General features: G+C 33.8%; 2 protein-coding genes across 2 annotated transcripts in view; one reads left to right on the top strand and one right to left on the bottom strand.

Annotated features, from left to right (window-relative positions):
- The window catches only part of LOC114330177 (intraflagellar transport protein 172 homolog), a 44,005-nt gene extending 28,294 nt beyond the window's left edge, over positions 1 to 15,711 (top strand). The window contains exons 13-22 of the mRNA XM_050661400.1: positions 466 to 614; positions 1,623 to 1,842; positions 3,604 to 3,901; positions 4,178 to 4,365; positions 4,755 to 4,876; positions 8,367 to 8,581; positions 9,534 to 9,835; positions 13,095 to 13,296; positions 13,387 to 13,631; positions 15,408 to 15,711. Of these exons, the coding sequence (XP_050517357.1) occupies positions 466 to 614; positions 1,623 to 1,842; positions 3,604 to 3,901; positions 4,178 to 4,365; positions 4,755 to 4,876; positions 8,367 to 8,581; positions 9,534 to 9,835; positions 13,095 to 13,296; positions 13,387 to 13,631; positions 15,408 to 15,641 (2,175 nt within the window). The 3' untranslated portion in view covers positions 15,642 to 15,711. The remainder of the gene's footprint in view (positions 1 to 465; positions 615 to 1,622; positions 1,843 to 3,603; positions 3,902 to 4,177; positions 4,366 to 4,754; positions 4,877 to 8,366; positions 8,582 to 9,533; positions 9,836 to 13,094; positions 13,297 to 13,386; positions 13,632 to 15,407) is intronic.
- The window catches only part of LOC126892004 (uncharacterized), a 502,972-nt gene that overhangs the window by 171,791 nt on the left and 310,114 nt on the right, over positions 1 to 21,067 (bottom strand). The window lies entirely within an intron of this gene.

Genomic DNA, 21,067 nt, shown 5'->3' with positions numbered 1-21,067 from the left:
TTTAGGAGACTTCCTATACCCGGCAGAATAACGCAAAAGATGGAAAACATAACACATTGCGAAATAAAGAGAGATGAAACTATCAGAGGTGGAAATTATCGGTATAAACGTATAAATTAACATTACATTACATAGTTTCCCCCCTATAGACGTCTGTGACGGGAGTATTTTATAAAATTGATAAAATTCTCCTGTCACCATGACAGTTGTCTAATTCCTTCGATAGTACGTCTAAAGGTGGGAAACTATGTAATGTAATGTTAATTTATACGTTTATACCGATAATTTCCATCTCTACTAGTTTCATCTCTCCTTACTTCGCAAGGTATTATGTTTTCCATTTTTTGCGTTATTCTGCCGGTTATTAGCACATCACTGTATACTTTTACGAAATCAAAATTAAATTATTATTTAGCTTCATTTATAAATCGAATTTTTTTTCTGTACAATTTTGTATACATTTAGGTACGACTTGTGGAACGATACCATCCAAATCTGCTACAAACTACCCACCTTCATCTTGGTCAGCAGTTGGAGAGTCAAGGAAAATATAGAGCAGCTGAGATTCACTTCTTAGCCATCAATGAATGGAAAGCAGCGATGAACATGTATAGGTAAGCATCAAATATTACCAGTGTACTGTTACTGTTGTACAATATTAAGGTATGCATGTACAGTAACGGTCTGTTGCCTTTGGGGATCAACAGTAAAGAGAGAGAATCTTCCTTTGCAGTGTCTAAGAATGTCCGTACTTCTAAAAGAGTGGAGTGGATTCAGTAGTAGGAATTATTAATGTTGGATTAAGGAAAAGTTTTTAATATTGACGTCGAAAATTGAGGATTTGAGATAGTGAAAAGTATAATATTATTTTTTGCATGTGAAAAATTGAACAACTGTCGCGGAAAAACCAAACGTTTATGCTAATAATATTTACATGAAACTTCTACAGGTCTCTTTTTTTAATTAAGCATTTTATGGACTAAAAGTCAGTTAACGCTATCAAAAAAGTCACAAGTCACGCGTAAGTTTGCGGCGTCTCCAAGAAAATATATCATGCTCTGTGATGGGCCTTGCAAACAATCCACAGTTACAAGGTATTGCATATATTCAGCAAGATACGGATTCACCACCTCATTACGGATTGCAAGTTCGTGAGTTTCTAAATGACTAAGGGCCGGTTGTTCGAACGCTAATCAACAATGATCACTATCAAATATTTAATTACTGTCACAACTGTCAATGTCAACTTTGGTTGGGTTGCTGTAAACGTAATTGATTATAATTATGAGATTAGTTAATCAATTAACATAACAATTATTAACATAATTGATTAACTAATTTCATAATTGTAATCAATAATTATGTTTTCAGCAATCCAATCAAAGTTGACATTGACAGTTGTGATAGTAATTAAATATTTGATAATGATCATTTTTGATTAGCGTTCGAACCGCACCTTAATGACTAGTTTGTACCTACTTATTTACAATAAACAATAAACGTTTTTTTACTTCAGGTATTTTAGCTTTTATTAATATAAAAAACGGTTTACTGACTTTTGGTCCACTCGATATTTTTGGAAACTGTAAATTTACCAAAAAATGTATTATTCTTATTGGTAGAACTCTTGGAATGTGGGAAGAAGCTTATAGAGTGGCTAAACAGAACGGAGGACCAAATGCTGCCAACCAGGTAGCCTTCCTGTGGGCTAGAACCCTCCACATCGATTCGGCCATTAAGTTGTTAAATAAGTATGGGATTTTGGAGCCTTGCATCAACTATGCCTGCGAAACTTATCAATTCGAGTTCGCTTTTCAGCTGTGTAAGAATTTACCAAACAAGGTAAGAGATTTTTTTCGAAATTTTATATATCTACATATACAGGGTGTTTCATTAATAATTGTCCATATAGTAACTGAAGAAACCTTAGCACAAAATACGAAGATTTAACCTAAAACACTTAAATAAAATGTGGTTCATTACTGAGTTACAGGGTGTTTTATCTAAAAATTTAAAAACAATTTTTGCTCAGCATTTTAAAACTATTCGACGTATTTTTTTCATATTTGGCAGGAAGTATAGGTACTATACAAACTACTAAATTATGTTAAAATAACGTTTCTGGCTATTATCAGAGGCGTACGACGGTGGAAAGTGAATGGTTGATCCTTTCCAAATTCTACGCCACTGGCGGAATTGCTACTTTAGTTCAATTTTTGGATTCTCCAATACTTTTTATGAAAATAATATACTCTTCATTCGTAACGATAAAGTCGTTAGTTTTCGAGATCTTTGAAGTTAAAAATAAAACGACACGGTTATTTTGATCAATGTGTTGTGCCGCTTCATTTTTAATTTCAAAAATCTCGAAAACTAATAATTTTATCTTTACGAATGAAGAGTATATTATTTACATAAACAGTATTGGAAAATCAAAAAATTACACTAAAATAGCAATTTCGTCAGTGGCGTAGAATTTAGGAAGGGTCAACCATCCACTATCCACTGTCGTACGTCTCTGGTAGTAGCTAGAAACGTTTATTTATCTTAATTTAGTAGAGCGTACAGTATCTACACTTTCTGCTAAGTACGATAAGAATACGCCAAATAGTTTTAAAGTACTGGGTACAAATAATTTTTAAATTTCAATCATATATGAACCATATAAATTAATCAAAATAACTGTGCCGTTTCATATTTAACTTCAAATATCTCAAAAACTAATGAATTTATCGTTACCAATAAACAGTGTATTATTTACGTAGAAAATATTGGAGAATCTAAAATTGGCACTAAAATAGTAATTCCTCCAGTGGAGTAGAATTTGAGAGGGGTCAACCATTCACTATCCCCTGTCGTACGCCTCTGATAGTAGCTAGAAAAGTTTGTTTATCATAATTTAGTAGGGTATATAGTAGTCGCACTTTCTGTCAAGTATGAAAAGGATACGTCGAATAGTTTTAAAATTCTGAGCAAAAATAGTTTTTAAATTTTTAGATAAAACACCCTGTAACTCAGTAAGGAACCAAATTTTATAGGTTCGTCCAGTTACTATATGGACAATTATTAATGAAACACCCTGTATACAAGCTATATTCCCCCGGGGAGATGAAGCTGTTTTCACTTGACCATCCTTTTTGTGTGGGAGATCATCCCATTCTGGGTTTGGTTTTACAGTTGCTGGTGTGACTTAGCTGTTTCCACTACTTTTCTCCTTTCTCTCTCTTTGATTGTTCTTCCTACATTTCTAATTTTCATACTCCTTGAGACTTTTTTTACTTGTTCTCCATCTCAGTTTAGGTCTGCCTCTGGTTCTTTTACCTGGTGGTATCTATTTCGTTATTAAGGCTTAAGGGATTATTCTTCTCTCTTCTAATTATGTATCCATAGCATCTAATTCTCCGTGCTTTGATTGCTCTAACTATGTTTTCTTGACCCATCCATTCTTGTAGGTCGCGATTTATCCATTGTCTTGCAACCTCTACGTTTTCCATCGAAAAATGTTTTTTCGATTTTTCAAGCACTTTTTCTGCTTCGTTTCCTGGGTATCTAAAATTAATTTTGTAATGTAGTAATAGTAATCATATCTCATATCTATTTAAGGTCAGCGAAGTTCATCTGAAGTACGCCATGGCTTTAGAAGATGACGGGAAGTACGCAGAAGCAGAATCCGAATTTATCCAGGCTGCAAAACCAAAAGAAGCCATTCTGATGTACGTCCACGCCCAAAATTGGATCAACGCCTTAAGAATCGCAGAGAAACACGAACCCGACGCGGTACCGGAAGTACTGCAAGCTCAGGCTGGACAGTGCTTCAAAGACAAGCAATTTTCTGAGTTCGAGGTGCTTTTGCTGCGGGCCCAAGCGCCTGAATTGATTGTTCAGAAGTATAAGAGTGAAGGTAGGGGTATAGTAGTACCAGCTGTCTAAGAGATTCGTTAATATGCGGCTCAGCGGAGTGTTATTGTTCGAGGTGTGGAATTCGATAAACAAGGAATCTACTTGTTTTATGAAATGATCACTTGCTTATGCAATTTCACACCTCGAACAATAGCACCCCGCTGAACTAACTAGATATTAATGAGTCTCTTAGAAAATCGTACTTTAGTATGCTGGTACTGGTACTATAGCTAGTACTACCTATCAAATGAGCATTCATCTAAATATATTTTTTTAGATATGTGGATAGATGCTTTAAGAGTATGCAAAGACTATCTGCCTCACCGTTACCCCTCGCTTCAGTCGGAATATAGCAGTTCTCATCACAATCAAATGACAGATATTAATATAGAGACATTGCTGTCAAGGGCTAATGAATGGGCCTTGGCTGGTCAACATAAACAAGCTGTGGACTGTCTTCTACAGGTAAATATCATGTGTTTATTTAAATAGTGGATTTTATTAAGTAAAGTTCACTTTAGAATACAATATTTTCATTTATACTGACTCGTGTAATACAAATTCTCTATTTAAATACTGTGGTCCTATTCTCGAAATTTCCATTGAAAGTACTGGAACATAGCGGGATCTTTCATGACGTCATGCAGATACCTGCTTTTCGATTGGAATAAATAGAATTGTTCCAGAGAAATTGAGGCGGTTCAAAAACCCCTGTGCCTCTCGCAGGTAGGCGAGCATTGTTTATTTGGAGTCCCAGAAATAGAATTCTCTAGTGGGTCATTAACTGGTAACTATTGTAGCAATAAAATGGTAAATTATAGAAATTTTATATTATAGTACTTTCATTTTTGTAGGTTAACACTAGTATTACGGAGCCATCTATCGTTAAACGAGCTCTTCTAAGAGCAGCTGACATGGTCAACAAATTCTTATTCGGAGATGAAGCTCTAGAGGTGATCAAAGTGTTGAGTCCAAGGTAAATATAAATATGCGTTATTTATTATGGGGCGAATTATAGTTTTATATAGGTACCTTTGTTTTAGTTGCCTTTAATACCAATTTTGATTTACAGTTGAGTTCGCGAGTCTTTACCCGTGCGTCATTAATACCTGAAGCGATAAAACACATACTTTTTATCTAGCATCATTCTCTTCCACGCATGAAACTCATTACAAACCAGCTGCCGTTTGTTATTAAGTAACAACACATGTTATTTTTATGAACCATCTAGACTCAGTGCATTGAAAAGAGATATGTACACAAAAAGACGATTCGGTATGTTTTCATATTTTAAGCACAATTTGTTTGACGTTTCTGCTTTGTTTACTTTTGTGGCTGTCAATCAGTTGAATTTTTTGCGGTTTTTGTCGAATTTTTGCGTTTTGAAGTTTCTTTATATTACACAAACAGTTGTTTTCACAACTAATTTTATATTGGGCTTTGAAATTTTAAGGTAAATAATTATATTTTGGCAATTAATATTTAAAACATACAAAGCTAACGTCATTCACACAGTAAAGAAATGATTGTGTTTAGATTTCCGTCAAAGTGAATAAAATAACAAAAATAAAATATGTTACTGAATTTTTTTATAAATCGTTTATTTATTTATAAATCAATAATAATATAAGAATTTATTAAGCTACTTCAAATGTAGCTGTAATTCTGCACAAAAATTTTGAAGCAAAACTTACATTTGACATTCTATATATTATTTGATAACGTCAAATTTTATAATAAAACCCGTAATCGGAACAGTAGCCACTTTCTGTCAGTTGTTGTTGCGTGAAATAGATTTCCGACTTATTTCGTATGCTTTAAATGATGACGCACGGGTAAATACTCGCGGACTCAACTGTAAAGTAACGTCGCTAGGAAGTTATACGCTGTGAGCTCGTACGTAGAGGGGATATTTACAAATTCGCGAGCGCCAGTAGTGGCAAGTCTGTAAACGTTTACCGGAAATTTGACATAAATGTCAAAGTGATTAATTTAAAATTAAAATTAAAAACATTAATTATAAAAAATATTAGTTGGTCAAAGCTGTGGTATATATTTTTACCTTAAATATACTTACGTTTTAAATGCTGAATTTAAGTTTTTTTAATGTTCCGTAATATGTAATTATAAATTAATCTACGCCATCTACACGATAATTGTGAAAGTATCCGAAGTAAGAAATTCATATTTTATCAATAGAACGTCAAAATGATTAGCAAAATCTTAAAAAAATCGATTACAATTTAATTACTTTTTTGCGTTGTAAATATTAAGCGATAACAATTAAATAATAAATTTAAAAATTACCGGTAAAAATTGAATTAGTAATCCGCCAGGAGCGACACCAGCGAAGCTCAGAGCGTATACGCTTTATTTCTAATTCTTTGTTATCTCTGGGTAGAAACATCTCTGGTGGATTGTGCAATTGTGTCTACATCATCAGCAAAAGCTTTAACATTATCTTCTCTATTTTTTTGTGATAGATGTTCTTCTATATACACAGTGTTATGCTCTGTATTTTTTCTCTGTTATGAGATTGATCAGCATTTGATTAATTCAATTAAATAATTAATTATTTTAATTGCTATTCATGGAAATAAAACCAAAATTTAATAAAACTTTCCAATAAAAAATATTCTCAGGGCTAATTGATTTTAATGTATCATCTTTAGTTTGTGGCTTCTAGTATCTCTAGTTGCTTACTTCGTCCAGGACAAAACAGGGAAAATAAATATACTCAAATTCATATAAATTTTATAAATATTATTTATTTAGATACTATACCATAAATATAAGATTCAAAATGTATGCTCAAACTTTATTCTGTCGTCAAAATTTCTTATCTAATAAAAATAATCCTTAATTCTATTATCTCCTTTTTCTTTTAAAAAATTTTCATTTAAATGATTCGGTACACTGTTCTTATTATTATGAAAAAATATTTAATTTACCTTTTAAATAGATTGCTTATATCTTCTATGAATTTTAGAATGAATAAATTATGCTGTAAAACTGTAAAATTGACAAAAAACAAATATGGTATGTAATATACAACAACTCTCTTCTTTTCACAAATAATCTGACAAACCTTTTTTTATCTTCTTTACTTCTTCTCCTGGATTGCGTTGTCCTCGGTTCTCCCACACGTGCTCCTCGGATGCTGCTACGGTCTTCCTCTTCCAAATCTCTCCTCTATTTAGTCTCCGACTCGATACAAACAATATCAATCTTTATAATTCCAAGATTTTTTCTCTCAGCTCGATATCTTGTGCAAAATTGATACAAGCCGACAACTCGTTCCAGACAGAAATTGGAACTATATCGGACACGAGAAGATTGTACTTCTCGACTCGATCACGACTTCGTCTCAACACGAATCTGCTTACGCGACCACCAAATTCACTACTTTACACAAAATTACTACTTTATAAACTGGACTGCTCCCTTCCGATCTTAATTACACAGTAAATCTTTTTCCTTCGTCAATCTGAGACTCAATCACTCTTTTCTCCCTCCATCAATCACAAGCATTCTCTCTACACATTACATCCTTACTTTCATTTTATAAGAACAAATAGTGTTGTATACAAATTTTCTGCCTTGTCAAATTTCCAGGAGATATTAAAATTAATTGTTTTCTTTAATGTTAGAAAAACCCTATATTCTAAAACTAAACAAAATTGTTTATCGTCGTTTCTTTCTAGGAAACCATTTAGAAACATTCTATTGTCTACTCCAACCGCGAGTACATCCACTTTCTAATCCGACCGTATTTTAGTTCATTGTTTAATTTGTATAAGTCCGTTCGTAGAATCTTTACCACTAAACATTTCCTCTTTCCACGAAACACTGCTTACGGCTAAATCATATTATATATCATACAAATTTTGGCTATATACAGGGCGATGAAAATTTACGATCTAGTGGTCTTTGACATAAAATTACTTCTCTAAATTTTCCCCATAAAATTATTTAACAATAGATCAGTATCCATATTTTGATATCTACTTAAATCTCCGCTAGAATAAAGTATGTATTTCTTTAACCTTCCATCTTCTTCTTCTCGTAACACTACAACTCGGGGTGGGTCTTAGTTGACTGCACAACATGCTTCCATCTCGAACAGTCGTCCATGATAGTTGGGTTAGTGGGTAGCCCCATTGTTCTTAGATCTGACCATATATTGTCTGTCCATTGCATTCGTGGGCGTCCTAAGGGCCTTCTTCCTGTGGGGGCTTCCTCCCAGATTAACTTGGCAAGGCGATTATTAGAGAGTCTATGGACATAGCCAGTCCATCTAAGACGTTGAGATTTAATTTCTTGGTCTACGTCGGTCTCCCTATACATCTGCTTGACCTCAGCATGGGTTCTCATTCGGTATCGGTTGCTATTAGGGTCATGATAAGGACCAATGATTCTTCTGAGGATTCTATCTGAAATAAAATACCTTGGTTAATGTTTTTCAGATTAATAGAAATCGGTGAACACAACGTAGCCGCACAGTTATACGCCAGCATGGAAATGATCAAGGAAGCAATAGACGCATTCATAGTAGCTGAAGAGTGGAATAAAGCACGAAAAGTAGCCAAAGAACTAGACCCAGCTTTCGAAAACTACGTGGAAACCAAATATAAGGATAGGCTCTTGAAGAAAGGAGACGTTGAACAGTTGGCAGATGTGGGTGAGTTAAAATTATTCGTATTATTCTATCAAATGGTATAGTATAAGTAAGAAATATAGTAGAGCGGTCAGATTTGTAGGTTTTGGTAGTTCTGCTTTAAACTATTGTAACGGGTAGCTCTTTCAAGACCACAGACTCAGTAAAACACAGGTTAAAAAATAAAGTAAATATATTTAAGATAATTATATACAGTTTAAAATGAATAAAATAAAATATATTTCTATCTTCTGCAAATGAAAAGCAATATTATACTTCTTACTGCCATCCGAACATAATAGTAATAATAAAATGATACGATAAACAATACAATATATACAATAACAATCTCGCTACGTTAAATCAACATAGCCATATATCCCGACACGGAGACACCGCATTTCACTTCAATGCGGCACGGTTGAACAGCCACACGCAGTCATTCGTTCCTCGCTACTACCGCCTACTGCGGTAACGGTTACGGTGGACACCACGTCTAGACGCCATGTCACTACGGTGGCGTCCGCCTAGGCTCAGTTCCAGCTCAAATACGGTGCATCTCTGCCAATCGAGCTATTTCTAATTCAACACGGTAGCAAAAACTGATTTTCTCATTCTCCTGGCTCGTCTTAAATATGCTCTCGATGCCACTACTCCTTCGGTTTCCCCCAGCGGTGCTGTGAAGAAGGAATGAGTCAATACGGACACTCCTACGGTCGTCTCTGGTAGACCAGCTCATCGCTTGCCGTGGAATCATATCGTTACACTATAGTGCGACGGCTGGTTTTTTGCCACCCAACTAAACGTTTTGCTCGAACTAATTTAGTCTGTGCGAACCTGTTGTATAGGTGTAAAAAAACGGAGAAGGGTTCAAACGAACCGCTCTTAAAGCGTTCTAGTATATTTCTTACTTCCATTATACAATATACAACTATTGAGAAGTTCAGGGGAAAATGAAACATTCTTTTTATTTTAGATATAATTGGAGCATTAGATCTTCTCGCAGAACAAGGCCAGTGGTCGCGATGCATAGAAAAAGCAAAATCACACACTGCACCCATACTCCACAAATACGTGGCGCTCTATGCAGCAAAATTGCTCAAAGATCAGTTGGTCACGGAGGCTCTTCAGCTCTATTTTACCCACGGAGCTCCGGCAATGCCTCAGAACTTCAACATTTACAATCACATCGCCACCAAAATGTTTGGAGCCAACTTCATGTCTGATCCAGACAGCTATGGAACTTGGGAACAGCTTAGACAAGTTATGTTTGAGATTGTAAGTATATTTTGAACAGTAATGACTCATTTCAATGACCAATTACATTATGATCATCACCATCATCATCTAGCCTTCTGTGTTTAAAGTTAAACATAGGTCTCCCCTAGTTTCTTCCAGTTCTGTCGGTTTTGAGCTTCCTGTATCCGATTCCCAGCGAATATTTTGACGTCTGTCCATCATGTAGTTGGTATACTTCTACTTGTGGGCTCCACACTGTAATGTAATTTTTTGGGTTTATCACCCTTTAGTCATTCTAGCCACATGACCCGCCCAGTTTCACTTCAGCCATGTTTCGCGTTCTATGAGATCTGTGACGTACCGTAAAATGGGGTGAATAGGAACGGTTTTCAACTTTCAACTGAAAAAAATGTCATTAACACATATTGCAATCATAAAACTTATGCATTGTTATTTGGGTCTTACCTTCCTCTTTTGATATTTAGATGTTAATAAATAAAAAAGTTAATACTTTAATCACAAAAAAATCAAAACCTGGTTTAATCACAAAAAAATTCACCAAGTGGGGTGAATGGGTGAATGGGAACACAAACCTAAATTTCCTAAAGCCATATCACGTTAGCCAATTTGAAAAAAATTAAATAGTCCAACGAAAGATATATGTTTAGCAAGATTATTGTAATTGTTTAGTAAAGTTTTGTTCCTATTCACACCATTTTACGGTACGTCCTTCTTTATTTCCTCGTTTTCACATTATGGTACATTGTTTTAATGGTTTATAGACGGTGGTATAACATTATTTCTTCCTGAGAATTCCACTGGGTCTGAAGATTTTTGCAAGTTTACGGTTATAAACTCATTTGAGACGGGATTCGTCAATATTTTTGTTTTCCCATCATTTATCTTTAAACCCACTCTCTATGTTAATTGCTGTAGTTGTTCTAACATAACTCTGGCTTCTTCTAAGTCGTTTGTCATGAGAACAATGTCATCGGCATATCGGAGATGATTTAATTTCTTTGAGTTCCACTCTAACCGTTTAAATGAGTACTCCATGACTGTGTTAAATAGTTTTGGCGACAAAGTATCTCCCTACCCCACACCTCTGTCAGTTTTTATCTTCTCAGCCATACAATGAAGGTTTAAGGCTGATTTTCCCGGTGTCGCCCCGTTCCGCTGTAAGTTAAACCAGCCAATGCTTTTCATATCAGACCATTCTTCAAAGTCCTCCATCCCGTCTACGTCCCCGTTGTAACATAAATCCGGCTTACAGTTGTTGACACATTTTCGTACATATACAGAGAGGATCTAAATTATGGAATAAATTCATTTTCTCTAAAATGGACGACTTTAGAGAAAAATCCCGAAACAGGTCGATTTTTATTTTCAAATTACAATTTTTTGACATATATTTCATACTAGTGACGTCATCCATCTGAGCGTGGTGACGTAATCGATGATATTTTTAAATGGGAATAGGGATCGTGTGGCACCTCATTTGAAAGGATGTTTAATTCTCTATACAGTACTATAAACATTAATATTATTGTTTATACAGGGGGCCAAAATAATCATTTTTGAATTAAATTAATTGACGAAAAAAGAAGAATGTATGCAATTTATTTAACTTAAAATACATTCTATCGCTGTCAGAAAATAGAAAAAAATGTTTATGTGACAAATAAACATTGCTTTTCGCTTAAATTAAATGTTCAAACTGCCAAGAGGTAGGTGGGAGGCTGTTTGAGATTTAATTTAAGCGAAAAGAAATGTTTATTTGTAAAATAAACATTTTTTCTATTTACTTACAGCCGTACAATGTATTTTGAGTTAAATAAATTAAAAGTACATTCTTCTTTTTGCGTCAATTAATTAATTCAAAAAATATTTTTTTGGTCACCCTGTATAAATAATGATATTAATGTTTATATTACTGAATAGAGAATTGAACACCCTTTCAAATGAGGTGCCACATGACCCCTATTTCCATTTAAAAAAATCATTGATTACGTCATCACGCTCAGATGGATGACGTCACTAGTGTGAAATACACTGCGGTGCAAAAAATTCGATCCACTAAAAATTTGGTCATTTTTGATGTTTCGAATTTCCTAAACCTGTTGTCCGATTTAATTTAGCACGTTATAGCCTTATTCATTGAAAATATCGCTGTAATAATATTTTTGCTAGACATTGTATACCGGGTGTACGAATCAAACTGTGTTTTTGTCTCAAAGTTCGCATTACCCTGTGGATTATTCTAGCATTTATAGAATACTGAAAATACTTTGGTGGGTTTTATGACGTAGTTATTGCACATTTTTTAACATACAATTAAGAATTTAATATTCACCATTGGCGCGCAAACGGGTATTATGACCGATATTATTGACCGTACGCACGCCAATGTTGAATATACAATTTTTAATGGTGTTAAAAAATTTGCAATAACTACGTCTTAAAACCCACCAAATTTCATTTGCATAATTAACTGGTTTTAAAGCAATAAATAAATCGTAAGTTTGTAAAAAAAATTGAACATCCCGTATCTCGGAAACGAAGCGTTTGCGGACATATGGTTATAAAGCAAATTGTCATTATTTTCTCATGTAAAATTACCCCTTAAAGTTTGTCGCACTTATTTAGAAAACACCCTGTACTGATGACGAACATGGCCAGTTGTTAAAGTACCTAACTTTTTTATTATCCAACATAAGCGAATGAATCGAAAGACAAAATGTTAAGAAAACCTGAGGCTGTAGTTGGGTTTTAATTTCAGTATTTTATAAATGATAGAATAATCCACAGGGTGATGCGAACTTTGAGAAAAAAAGCACAGTTTGATTCGTACACCCGGTATACAATGACAGTTTGACTGTCTAGCAACAATATTATTACAGCGATATTGTCAATGAATAAGGTTATAACGTGGTAAAAAATTGCTTAAATCGGACAACAGGTTTAGGAAATTCGAAACATCAAAAATGACCAAATTTTTAGTGGATCGATTTTTTTGCACCGCAGTGTATGACACTGTTTGACATCAGTTGTAGTTTAAAAATAAAAATCGACCGTTTTAGGATTTTTCTCCAAAGTCGTCCATTTTAGAGAAAATGAATTTATTCCATAATTTAAATCCTCTCTGTATATTTCGCATAACTGTGATTGATTCTACATCCTGATAATTCTTTTAAGCTAGCGACTGTTTCCGTTGTGTCACATGCTTTGTGGAAATCAACAAAAAAAGAAGTAGTGTTATATTATAAATACTTACCTACACACTTTTCTTTATTTATAGAATGAAAATCTTGAAGTGGCAATCAATGTGAATCCTGAAACCAAGGTCCATTTCAGAAATTTGCTGTTAGTGTCTCATTTTTACGCGCTGAGATCGGCTTGCAGACAAGTGCCTTCTCTGAAAGTTATTGCAGTTAAAATCAGTACAGCTATACTACGATATACGGATTTCATACCAGCAGACAAGGCATTTTATGAAGCAGGTATGTTTATTTTTATCCTTAACTTATTGGGCTCTATAGGCCTGATTTTTAGTATTTTCATAATTTATTACGAAACACTTCTTTTAACAGGCAAAGATCTAAAAGAAGAAGGAAGATTGTCTGAAGCTTTCGTATTTCTCAATCACTACTTGGATCTGTGCGAAGCGATAGAAGAAGACGAAGGCCAACTGGTAGATCATTCCGACTTGGTCCAGACCGATTTTCCGTCAAATATACCTTTGCCACACCAGCTATATCTCATTGAAGATCCAAAGGAGCACGACAACATCAAGGAATGGGTGCTTGCTATTAGCATGGACCAGAAAATTGAGCAGGTAAGAAATTTGCAGACTGTTCTTTAAAAAACAAGTATTTATTAATATAAAATGAGAGGACCTCTCATTCTTCTGAGGACCTCCTCATTTGTGACTCGGATCAGTCCACGGGATTTTAAGTATTCTCCGATATAGTCGCATCTCAAATGCTTCTAATTTTCTGCATATATCTTCGTTCAAGGTCCACGATTCAACACCATAAACAAGGACAGAGAAGATGTAGCATCTTAGTATTCTTGCTTTTATACCAAGAGAAAGGTTGTGGCTTTTGAAGAAGATCTTATCAGTTTGAAGGTACATCTAGCTTTTACGATCCTCACTCTTATCTAAAAATAAAAAGATGGTAGGTTCTTTTTTAGAAGTGCCATTTTTTGAGAGGGGATATATCCCTACTTTTTTTAAAGAAAACGCATCGAAAATATTGCGAATAGGAGGACTTGGTGGCTGAGTATCTTCGAGTGCAGACGTGTGTCTCTCGTATCTAATATCTTATCTGCAATATATCTTGGGAGTGAGAAGTCACTCTATTATCTTATCTGAGTGTGAATATATTTTATCATCTTCCTGATTTAGATCTAACATCCGATTAGATCCAAATCACAATATAAGTATCTTCAGTGCTTGATTACTAGTTAAAGTAAAGTTAGATTCAGTGCAATTTAAGAGACATCATCAGAGTTACTGTAAGTGTCTTAATTAAACATACATCCAATTATCTCCAAAAGTAGAGCTAATCTACGGGCTATCTACCTCAAACCTTAATTTTATTATATATTTGTTCTTTATATTTTCGATCCATCATTAAATTTATAAGATTAGTTATCTCGAGATAAGCCCTAAACAGCAAAGAGAGATTTTTTATGCTAGATGCTTGATTGATTTTTTTTTAAATAATGACCAGGCTCTCTTTACTGTGCTTGTAATTGTGCATGATTTTACCATACGATACTTGTATTTCGTTTATCACATTTATTGTTTATTTCTACATGTATCCAACCATTTTGATTTGTATATATAGTTTCCTGTTTATTACTTATTTTTTGGGATTCACCCTTCTGGTGAACAATTTGTTCAATATACTGTTTTTTGTTTATTTCCCGATTTTTATTTATCTACTCCCAACAAGTTTCCTGATATGAGATTACCTCTAAATATTTGCTAAGTAACATAACCTATCACTATATTATCTTCGACCAGGAGAAATATATCACGTAGAATAAGTTTTGTAGGTAAGTAGGTGGACGGCTGTCACCGAATATATTTATTATTTCTTTATGTAGTGTGTTGACAACATTTATTTTTTTACTCATTAACTGTTCATATCTTTTCTTGTATTTGGTCTCAGAACCTAATTATCTTTCCTTACTTGTTTCGTTTCTAAGATTTCTTACCACAGAAACTGTGTGTGGTTACTTTGTAACCACAAAAAGTTTAGTGGCGCCCTGTATCTCTTTTCTTTTCTATGGTAATTTTACCTATCTATATTTTTATCTGTTTCTCTCTCTCTTCTCTAATCTACCTTCTCTTGTCTTATCTTTACCTATTTCTTATATTGGCCCCATTCCACGTTCTAAAATGTAGTTCCACGACTCGCTCTCCACCAACAATCTGGCTGCCGTTCGCAGTGTCTCCAGTGGTGACCTTTCTAGCACCATCCAAAAAAGGTTTCTGAGGTAACATCTTCATTTATTATGGTGCCAAGGTAGTTGTAGTACTAATAAATATTACTGATTATTAATTTCATGTATCAATAACGTAACTATTATTCTTTTCTAGGCTCTTCCTGTTGACGACAGAGACCTATACGAATCTTCTCTTCAGCCAGGAGAGACACCTTGTCTAATCACCGGTTACCCCGTTAGAAAACAGGCGATTACTTTTGCTAAAACCAATCTTCAAGCAAACAAAGACGCTTGGAATAAACTCAACATGGGAGCAAAGATGGCGCCTGATTCCAACGTTGCCAGTGCGATTTCTTTTATTGTTAAGTGGTGTGGCCCACCGAGTTAAATAGATTTTTGCGATTTGAGATTTTTCACTTAATATTAAATAAAAGATGTGTTCTAATTCTATTGAGAAATGCGTTTTAATTTTCTTCTTGTTCTTGTGATGGCTTTACCAGTAATGAAGACTGCGTGGTGTTAAGAAATATCAAGAATAGAAACGTCCATATGGCTTTGGGACCACTTACCAAGTCAGTTAAATTGTACAACCTTTAGATCAACCAGAAGTGACTGACTAACCTCTGACAGTAATCGGAAGAAATCAACTTCACAACATGAAAGTGGATTATTCAGATGCTTCAGAGCAGAATAATATCCTCACAAATAAGGATGAAGGCGTCATAAGCCTGAGGGCAATTAAGGGAGGCCCCGAAGGTGGTATTGTCATCAACATTATGAAATATAGTCGTTGATAATCTGATTATCATGGGCTTAGCAGCTAAGAAATCTGGGTCCAAGGTTTCGCAGACGACAACATTGTTACAGTGAATAGGAGAAAATTTTCCAGTACTGTTGCGAATCAGATGGAACCCTCTCCATGAATCCTTCCAAAAATGAGCTGAGATTATTTGGGGAGGAACTAGATAGAACCAACGAAGTCAAGTATCTAGAGGTAACTCTGAATTCCAAACAAACATACCAGCAGGGCTATGTGACTCTTCTGGAACTGCAGACGAGTTTTAGGTAAAGACTGTGTGGTTGAGACCAAAGGTAATCTGCTGTTGTTTATACAAATCAGTGATAAGATTGACAGTTACTTATGGTTCAACGCTTTGATAGAAAAAGACGGCTTTGAAATTTTGTCTGACCTCGTAGTACATACAGTATTTCACGGTTTTTGCTGTAAATTTTAAAGAACCGCTTGGATTGACATCAAATTCGGCATACGCATAGCTGACATGTCAAAGAAAAAAAGTGATATTGTGAAAATGTGTGCTTTTGCTCTGGGGGTAAGTTTCACCGGGGGTGAAAAATAAACGTCCAAGATAAGTCCGGAAATGGACAAAATGACTAATTTTAAGCAACTTTTGTTCCATAGAGTTTTTTCATGAAGTCAATATTTTCGAGTTATTTGCGAGTGAATATATATTCATTTTTCAACAAAGTAACCACGTTTCTAGACGGTTTTCCGTAAATAACTCAAAAAGTATTTTATCGAAAAAATATTCTTATCAAAAATATAGCCTGTAAAAACCTGAAACAAATGGGGTATCCAAAAGGTTTCTAGACCTAGTAGAGGCAGAGTTAGAGCTAATGAAAAATAGGTTCATATTCGCCAAATCCCAAATAGAATATTTCAACGTGAAATATCCAAAACTTAAGCCCTTTTTGGGGAAACTCATCTGAACTTTTTTTAAAGTGTTTAAAAAAGCTTTATTTCTGTTTTTATAAATAAGTTTCTAGCATCAAATGTAAGCAAATTACGGTCAAAATAAAGTTGGTCCCTTTTGTTGTAGCAAAAAAATCGGGAAAATCACCCCCTAATTAGCAACTTAAACGAAATTAATCATTACCGCTTCACAAGTTGCTTTAGTTATATTGTTTTTATATAATTTGTAAGTTTCATCTATTCAAAGTGCTTATTTTTGAAAAAATTTAGTTTTAAAGAAAAATTTCTAAAATGTTTAATTTTGAAGATAATGCTTTTTTTCAAAATAACTTAAAAATTATTCAAAATACCAAAAATACAAACATTAATAAAACAGATTTGCTTTTCTGAATACTCTGTACTTTCGTGTTTTTCTGTAAGACAAAAATTGGTTAAGATATGGCTGTGCAAAATGTGCATACACTGCATAATTTGTGACTCATTCAAGCTCTTTCAACTACAGCTTTTTCAAAAATAATAACTTTGAACCGAAGCAACTTACAGATCATATAAAGAATACATACACGAGTAAAGCAATTTATTAAGTGGTCACGATTAGTTCATTTGAGATGGTAATTAGGGGGTGATTTTCCCGATTTCTTACCAAAAAAAAGTGACCAACTTTATTTTGAGCGTAACCTCTTTACTTTTGATGCAAGAATTTTTTCTATAAAACAAAAATAAAGCTTGTTTAAAACACTTTGAAAAAGTTAAAATGAGTTTTCCCCAAAAAGTGCTTCATTTTTTGGTTACTTCAAGTTAAAATATTCTATTTGGATTTTGACGAATATGAACCTATTTTTTATTAGCTATAACTCTGCTTATCCTATATCTAGAGATCTGATATATACACCATTTTTTTTTTAGATTTTTACAGGCTATACTTTTGCTAAGAATGTTTTTTTCGACAAAATAGTTACTTCTTGATTGCGAAAAACCGTCGTAAAACGTGGTTATTTTTTGCAAAATGAACATATTATTCACTCACAAATAAGTATGGACTTAATGAAAAAATGCTATAGAACAAAAGTTGCTTCAAATTAGTCAGTTTATCCATTTCCGGACTTATTTTGGACGTATATTTTTTCACCCCCGAGAAGGGGTGAAAGCGACCCCCAGGGCAAAGCACACATCGGCACAATATCACTTTTTTTCTTTGACTTGTTAGCTATGTGTGTGCCAAATGCCATGTCAATCCAAGCGGTTCTTTAAAATTTAGAGGTTTTGCAATGTTTTACCGTTAAGAACTTACTATCGGGAGCCTTTAATAGTACAGGAACTGCATCTTTAGAGGATATCAAAGGTCTTGCGATTTAAAGCAAACAATACTTGGAGGCCGAATTATGTATTGAATAGCCACAGAAACACTACTGGAACTATACTTGAGGTATCCATCTTTATGATGAACTCAGATATGATGATATCAGAACTAATCTTCGCTGAGAAGATTAACACAATTATATCAGCTAGAGAACAAAAAGTCCCAAATATTAATGGGGACTTAGTATGTTTCACTGTTGGATCTAAAACTTCTCATGGTACTGAATCAGAAGTCTTTGGGCACACATGTGAGTATAATAAATCTTACAGCCTAGGTCAATATACAACTGTGTTCCAGGCAGTAAAGAACCCACCCACCAAAGCAAAACTGGTGAGGAACTGTAAAGATTTCCTCAACAACCTGACAAAAGATAATAAAGTGTATTTTATATGGGTGCCGGGTCATGAAGGGGTGCATGGGAATGAACGAGAAGATAAAGCACAGAAGGGGGAACATAAAAAATCCATAGGGTTCAACAGAATGGAACCAATGCAAGACAGTTAAAGAAAACTGACATATTAAATAAAGAGATTATAAAAGATATGAAGAAGAGAACAGCATGCTATGTATTAATAATCAATATTACAAACAAAACACAAAACAATCAATTTCGAACAGACAAATTCGAGAAAGCAGAAGTATAAGATTAGATATAGTTAAGAAAAAGAATGCCCAGGGCCTACATATGGCCTTTTCAGCAAAATAAATAATAAAAAATAAGAAGAAGAAGGCTGTTACAATAGACGTAGAAAATTAAAGCTAAAACAGCTAACTAGACGATATATGTACAAACACAAGGATTCTATACCAAAGATGAAACAAACATGCTGTACTAAAGACACAAGAAAGAACATAAACGTTATCCTGGTTGCCTACCTCTCTAAAAGTCGACACTAAAACATTTCTGTTTTAAGAATATTAATTTTATATTGATGTGTTTACATTGATTTAAGAATTATTAATTTCATATTTTCATTTACCTTTATTATGTTTTCAATTACGTAGCAAAAATATAAAAACACAAGATTAATAATTTGTGATTTTATTATTTTGGATACCTAAGTATCCTGGCGCCATCTATCATTTGTACAAACATTCTTCGAATGCATTCTCATTTTACCCATTCGCTTAAATCGACCTGAACAATGTAAAAATGCATCTGAAAAAAACTATAAAAATACAAGTAACCACTGAAAAACAATTGAACATCAGTGACAATCGTTAGTCGGAAATTTTCGGGCCACGAGAGATTGATCAAGCGCAGCCATTCGATCGTCCAGCTAGCTACCTACAGGTGTCCCTTTCGCGATATTCGTGCACCGACATGTTGGTATTTTATTTTAAATTTTATTTAATTTGAAAATTCGCCGGGTTCTTATAAAATAAACTTGTAGTAAAAACAATAAAAAGCCAATGATGTGCGGTTGTTTCTTAATTACGCTAAACAAGACAATAAATGAGTTTTGTTTGTTATAAGTGCGAAAATGTGCAATAAATGTAGTGAAGTGGCATTAGAGAAGCTTTGTATATTCAAATCTACTCTCTTGATTTTCTAAAAGGTAAGCGATTGAAATACTTATTTGATTTTAGGGAACATTTTAACATAAAGTATTAGTTATTTTTACAGTTACATACATTTTTTTTATAACAGGTACAGCAATTTATCAAAAGCGTCCTATCTATCCTAGAAGTAGAAATGAAGTTATTGACACTATCGCGTTGTTATTGCGATTTTCTAACAATATATTGGCAAAGAAATAGGGAGCACAAAATTTCGGAATAGGAGGAAGGATGAAAATTTGGCAATAGGTAGGTAGTTGAAATTGCGTCTATTATTATATAAGAAAAAGTTTACAATTCTACATCCCCTCCATTTTACAAAAATTGGGAAATACGGGGTGAAAAAATATACGTTCAAAATAGGCCCGGAATTGAATAAAATGACTAATTCTAAGCAACTTTTGTTCTATAGAGTTTTTTCACTAAGTTAATACTTTTCCGAGTTATTTGTGAGTTCATTTTTAACAAAAAAAAAAACATGTTTTTGGACGGTTTCTCGCAGATAACTCAAAAAGTAAGTATTCTAGCGAAAAAAATATTCTTAGTAAAAATATAGATTATAAAAAATTGAAAAAAATGGTGTATGCGTGAGGTCTGCAGACCCAGTAGAAGCAGAGTTGCAGCTAATGAAATGTAGGTTTTTCTTCATCAAATTCCAAATCGAATATTTCAATGTGAAATAACCAAAAAACGGAGCACTTTTCGGGGAAAATTCATTACAACTTTTTGAAGTGTTTAAAAAAAAAGGTTTTTGTTTTTTAAAAAAACTTCTAAAATTAAAAGTAAGTGAGTTACGCTCAAAAGTTGGTCTCTTTTATTTTTTGGTACAGAAATCGCGAAAATCATCCCCTAATTAGCTTCCCAAATAAAATTAATCATTACCGCTTAACAAGTTACTTTACTTATGTATTTTTTATATTATCTATAAGTTTCATTGGTTCAAAGTGCTCATTTTTGAAAAAAATTGGGTTTAAAATAAAACATATTTTTTTTATTTTGAAAAAAGTGGAATTGTTCATGGAATTAACTTAAAAATTATCAGTAATGCCAAAAATCTTAAAAAGAGTAATAAAATGTACGTTTTGCTTTTCTGAATATTTTTGCTTGTTTTCTTGTTAGACAAAAATTGGTTATACCGTTGATTGAAATATTTGGCTGTTCAAAATTTGCCTAAACTCGTGAT

This window comes from Diabrotica virgifera, chromosome 9 (genome assembly GCF_917563875.1).
Source record: "Diabrotica virgifera virgifera chromosome 9, PGI_DIABVI_V3a".
NCBI lineage: Eukaryota > Metazoa > Arthropoda > Insecta > Coleoptera > Chrysomelidae > Diabrotica > Diabrotica virgifera.
Note: the sequence above shows the minus strand (reverse complement) of the source record. Positions and strands in the feature narration are given on the sequence as shown.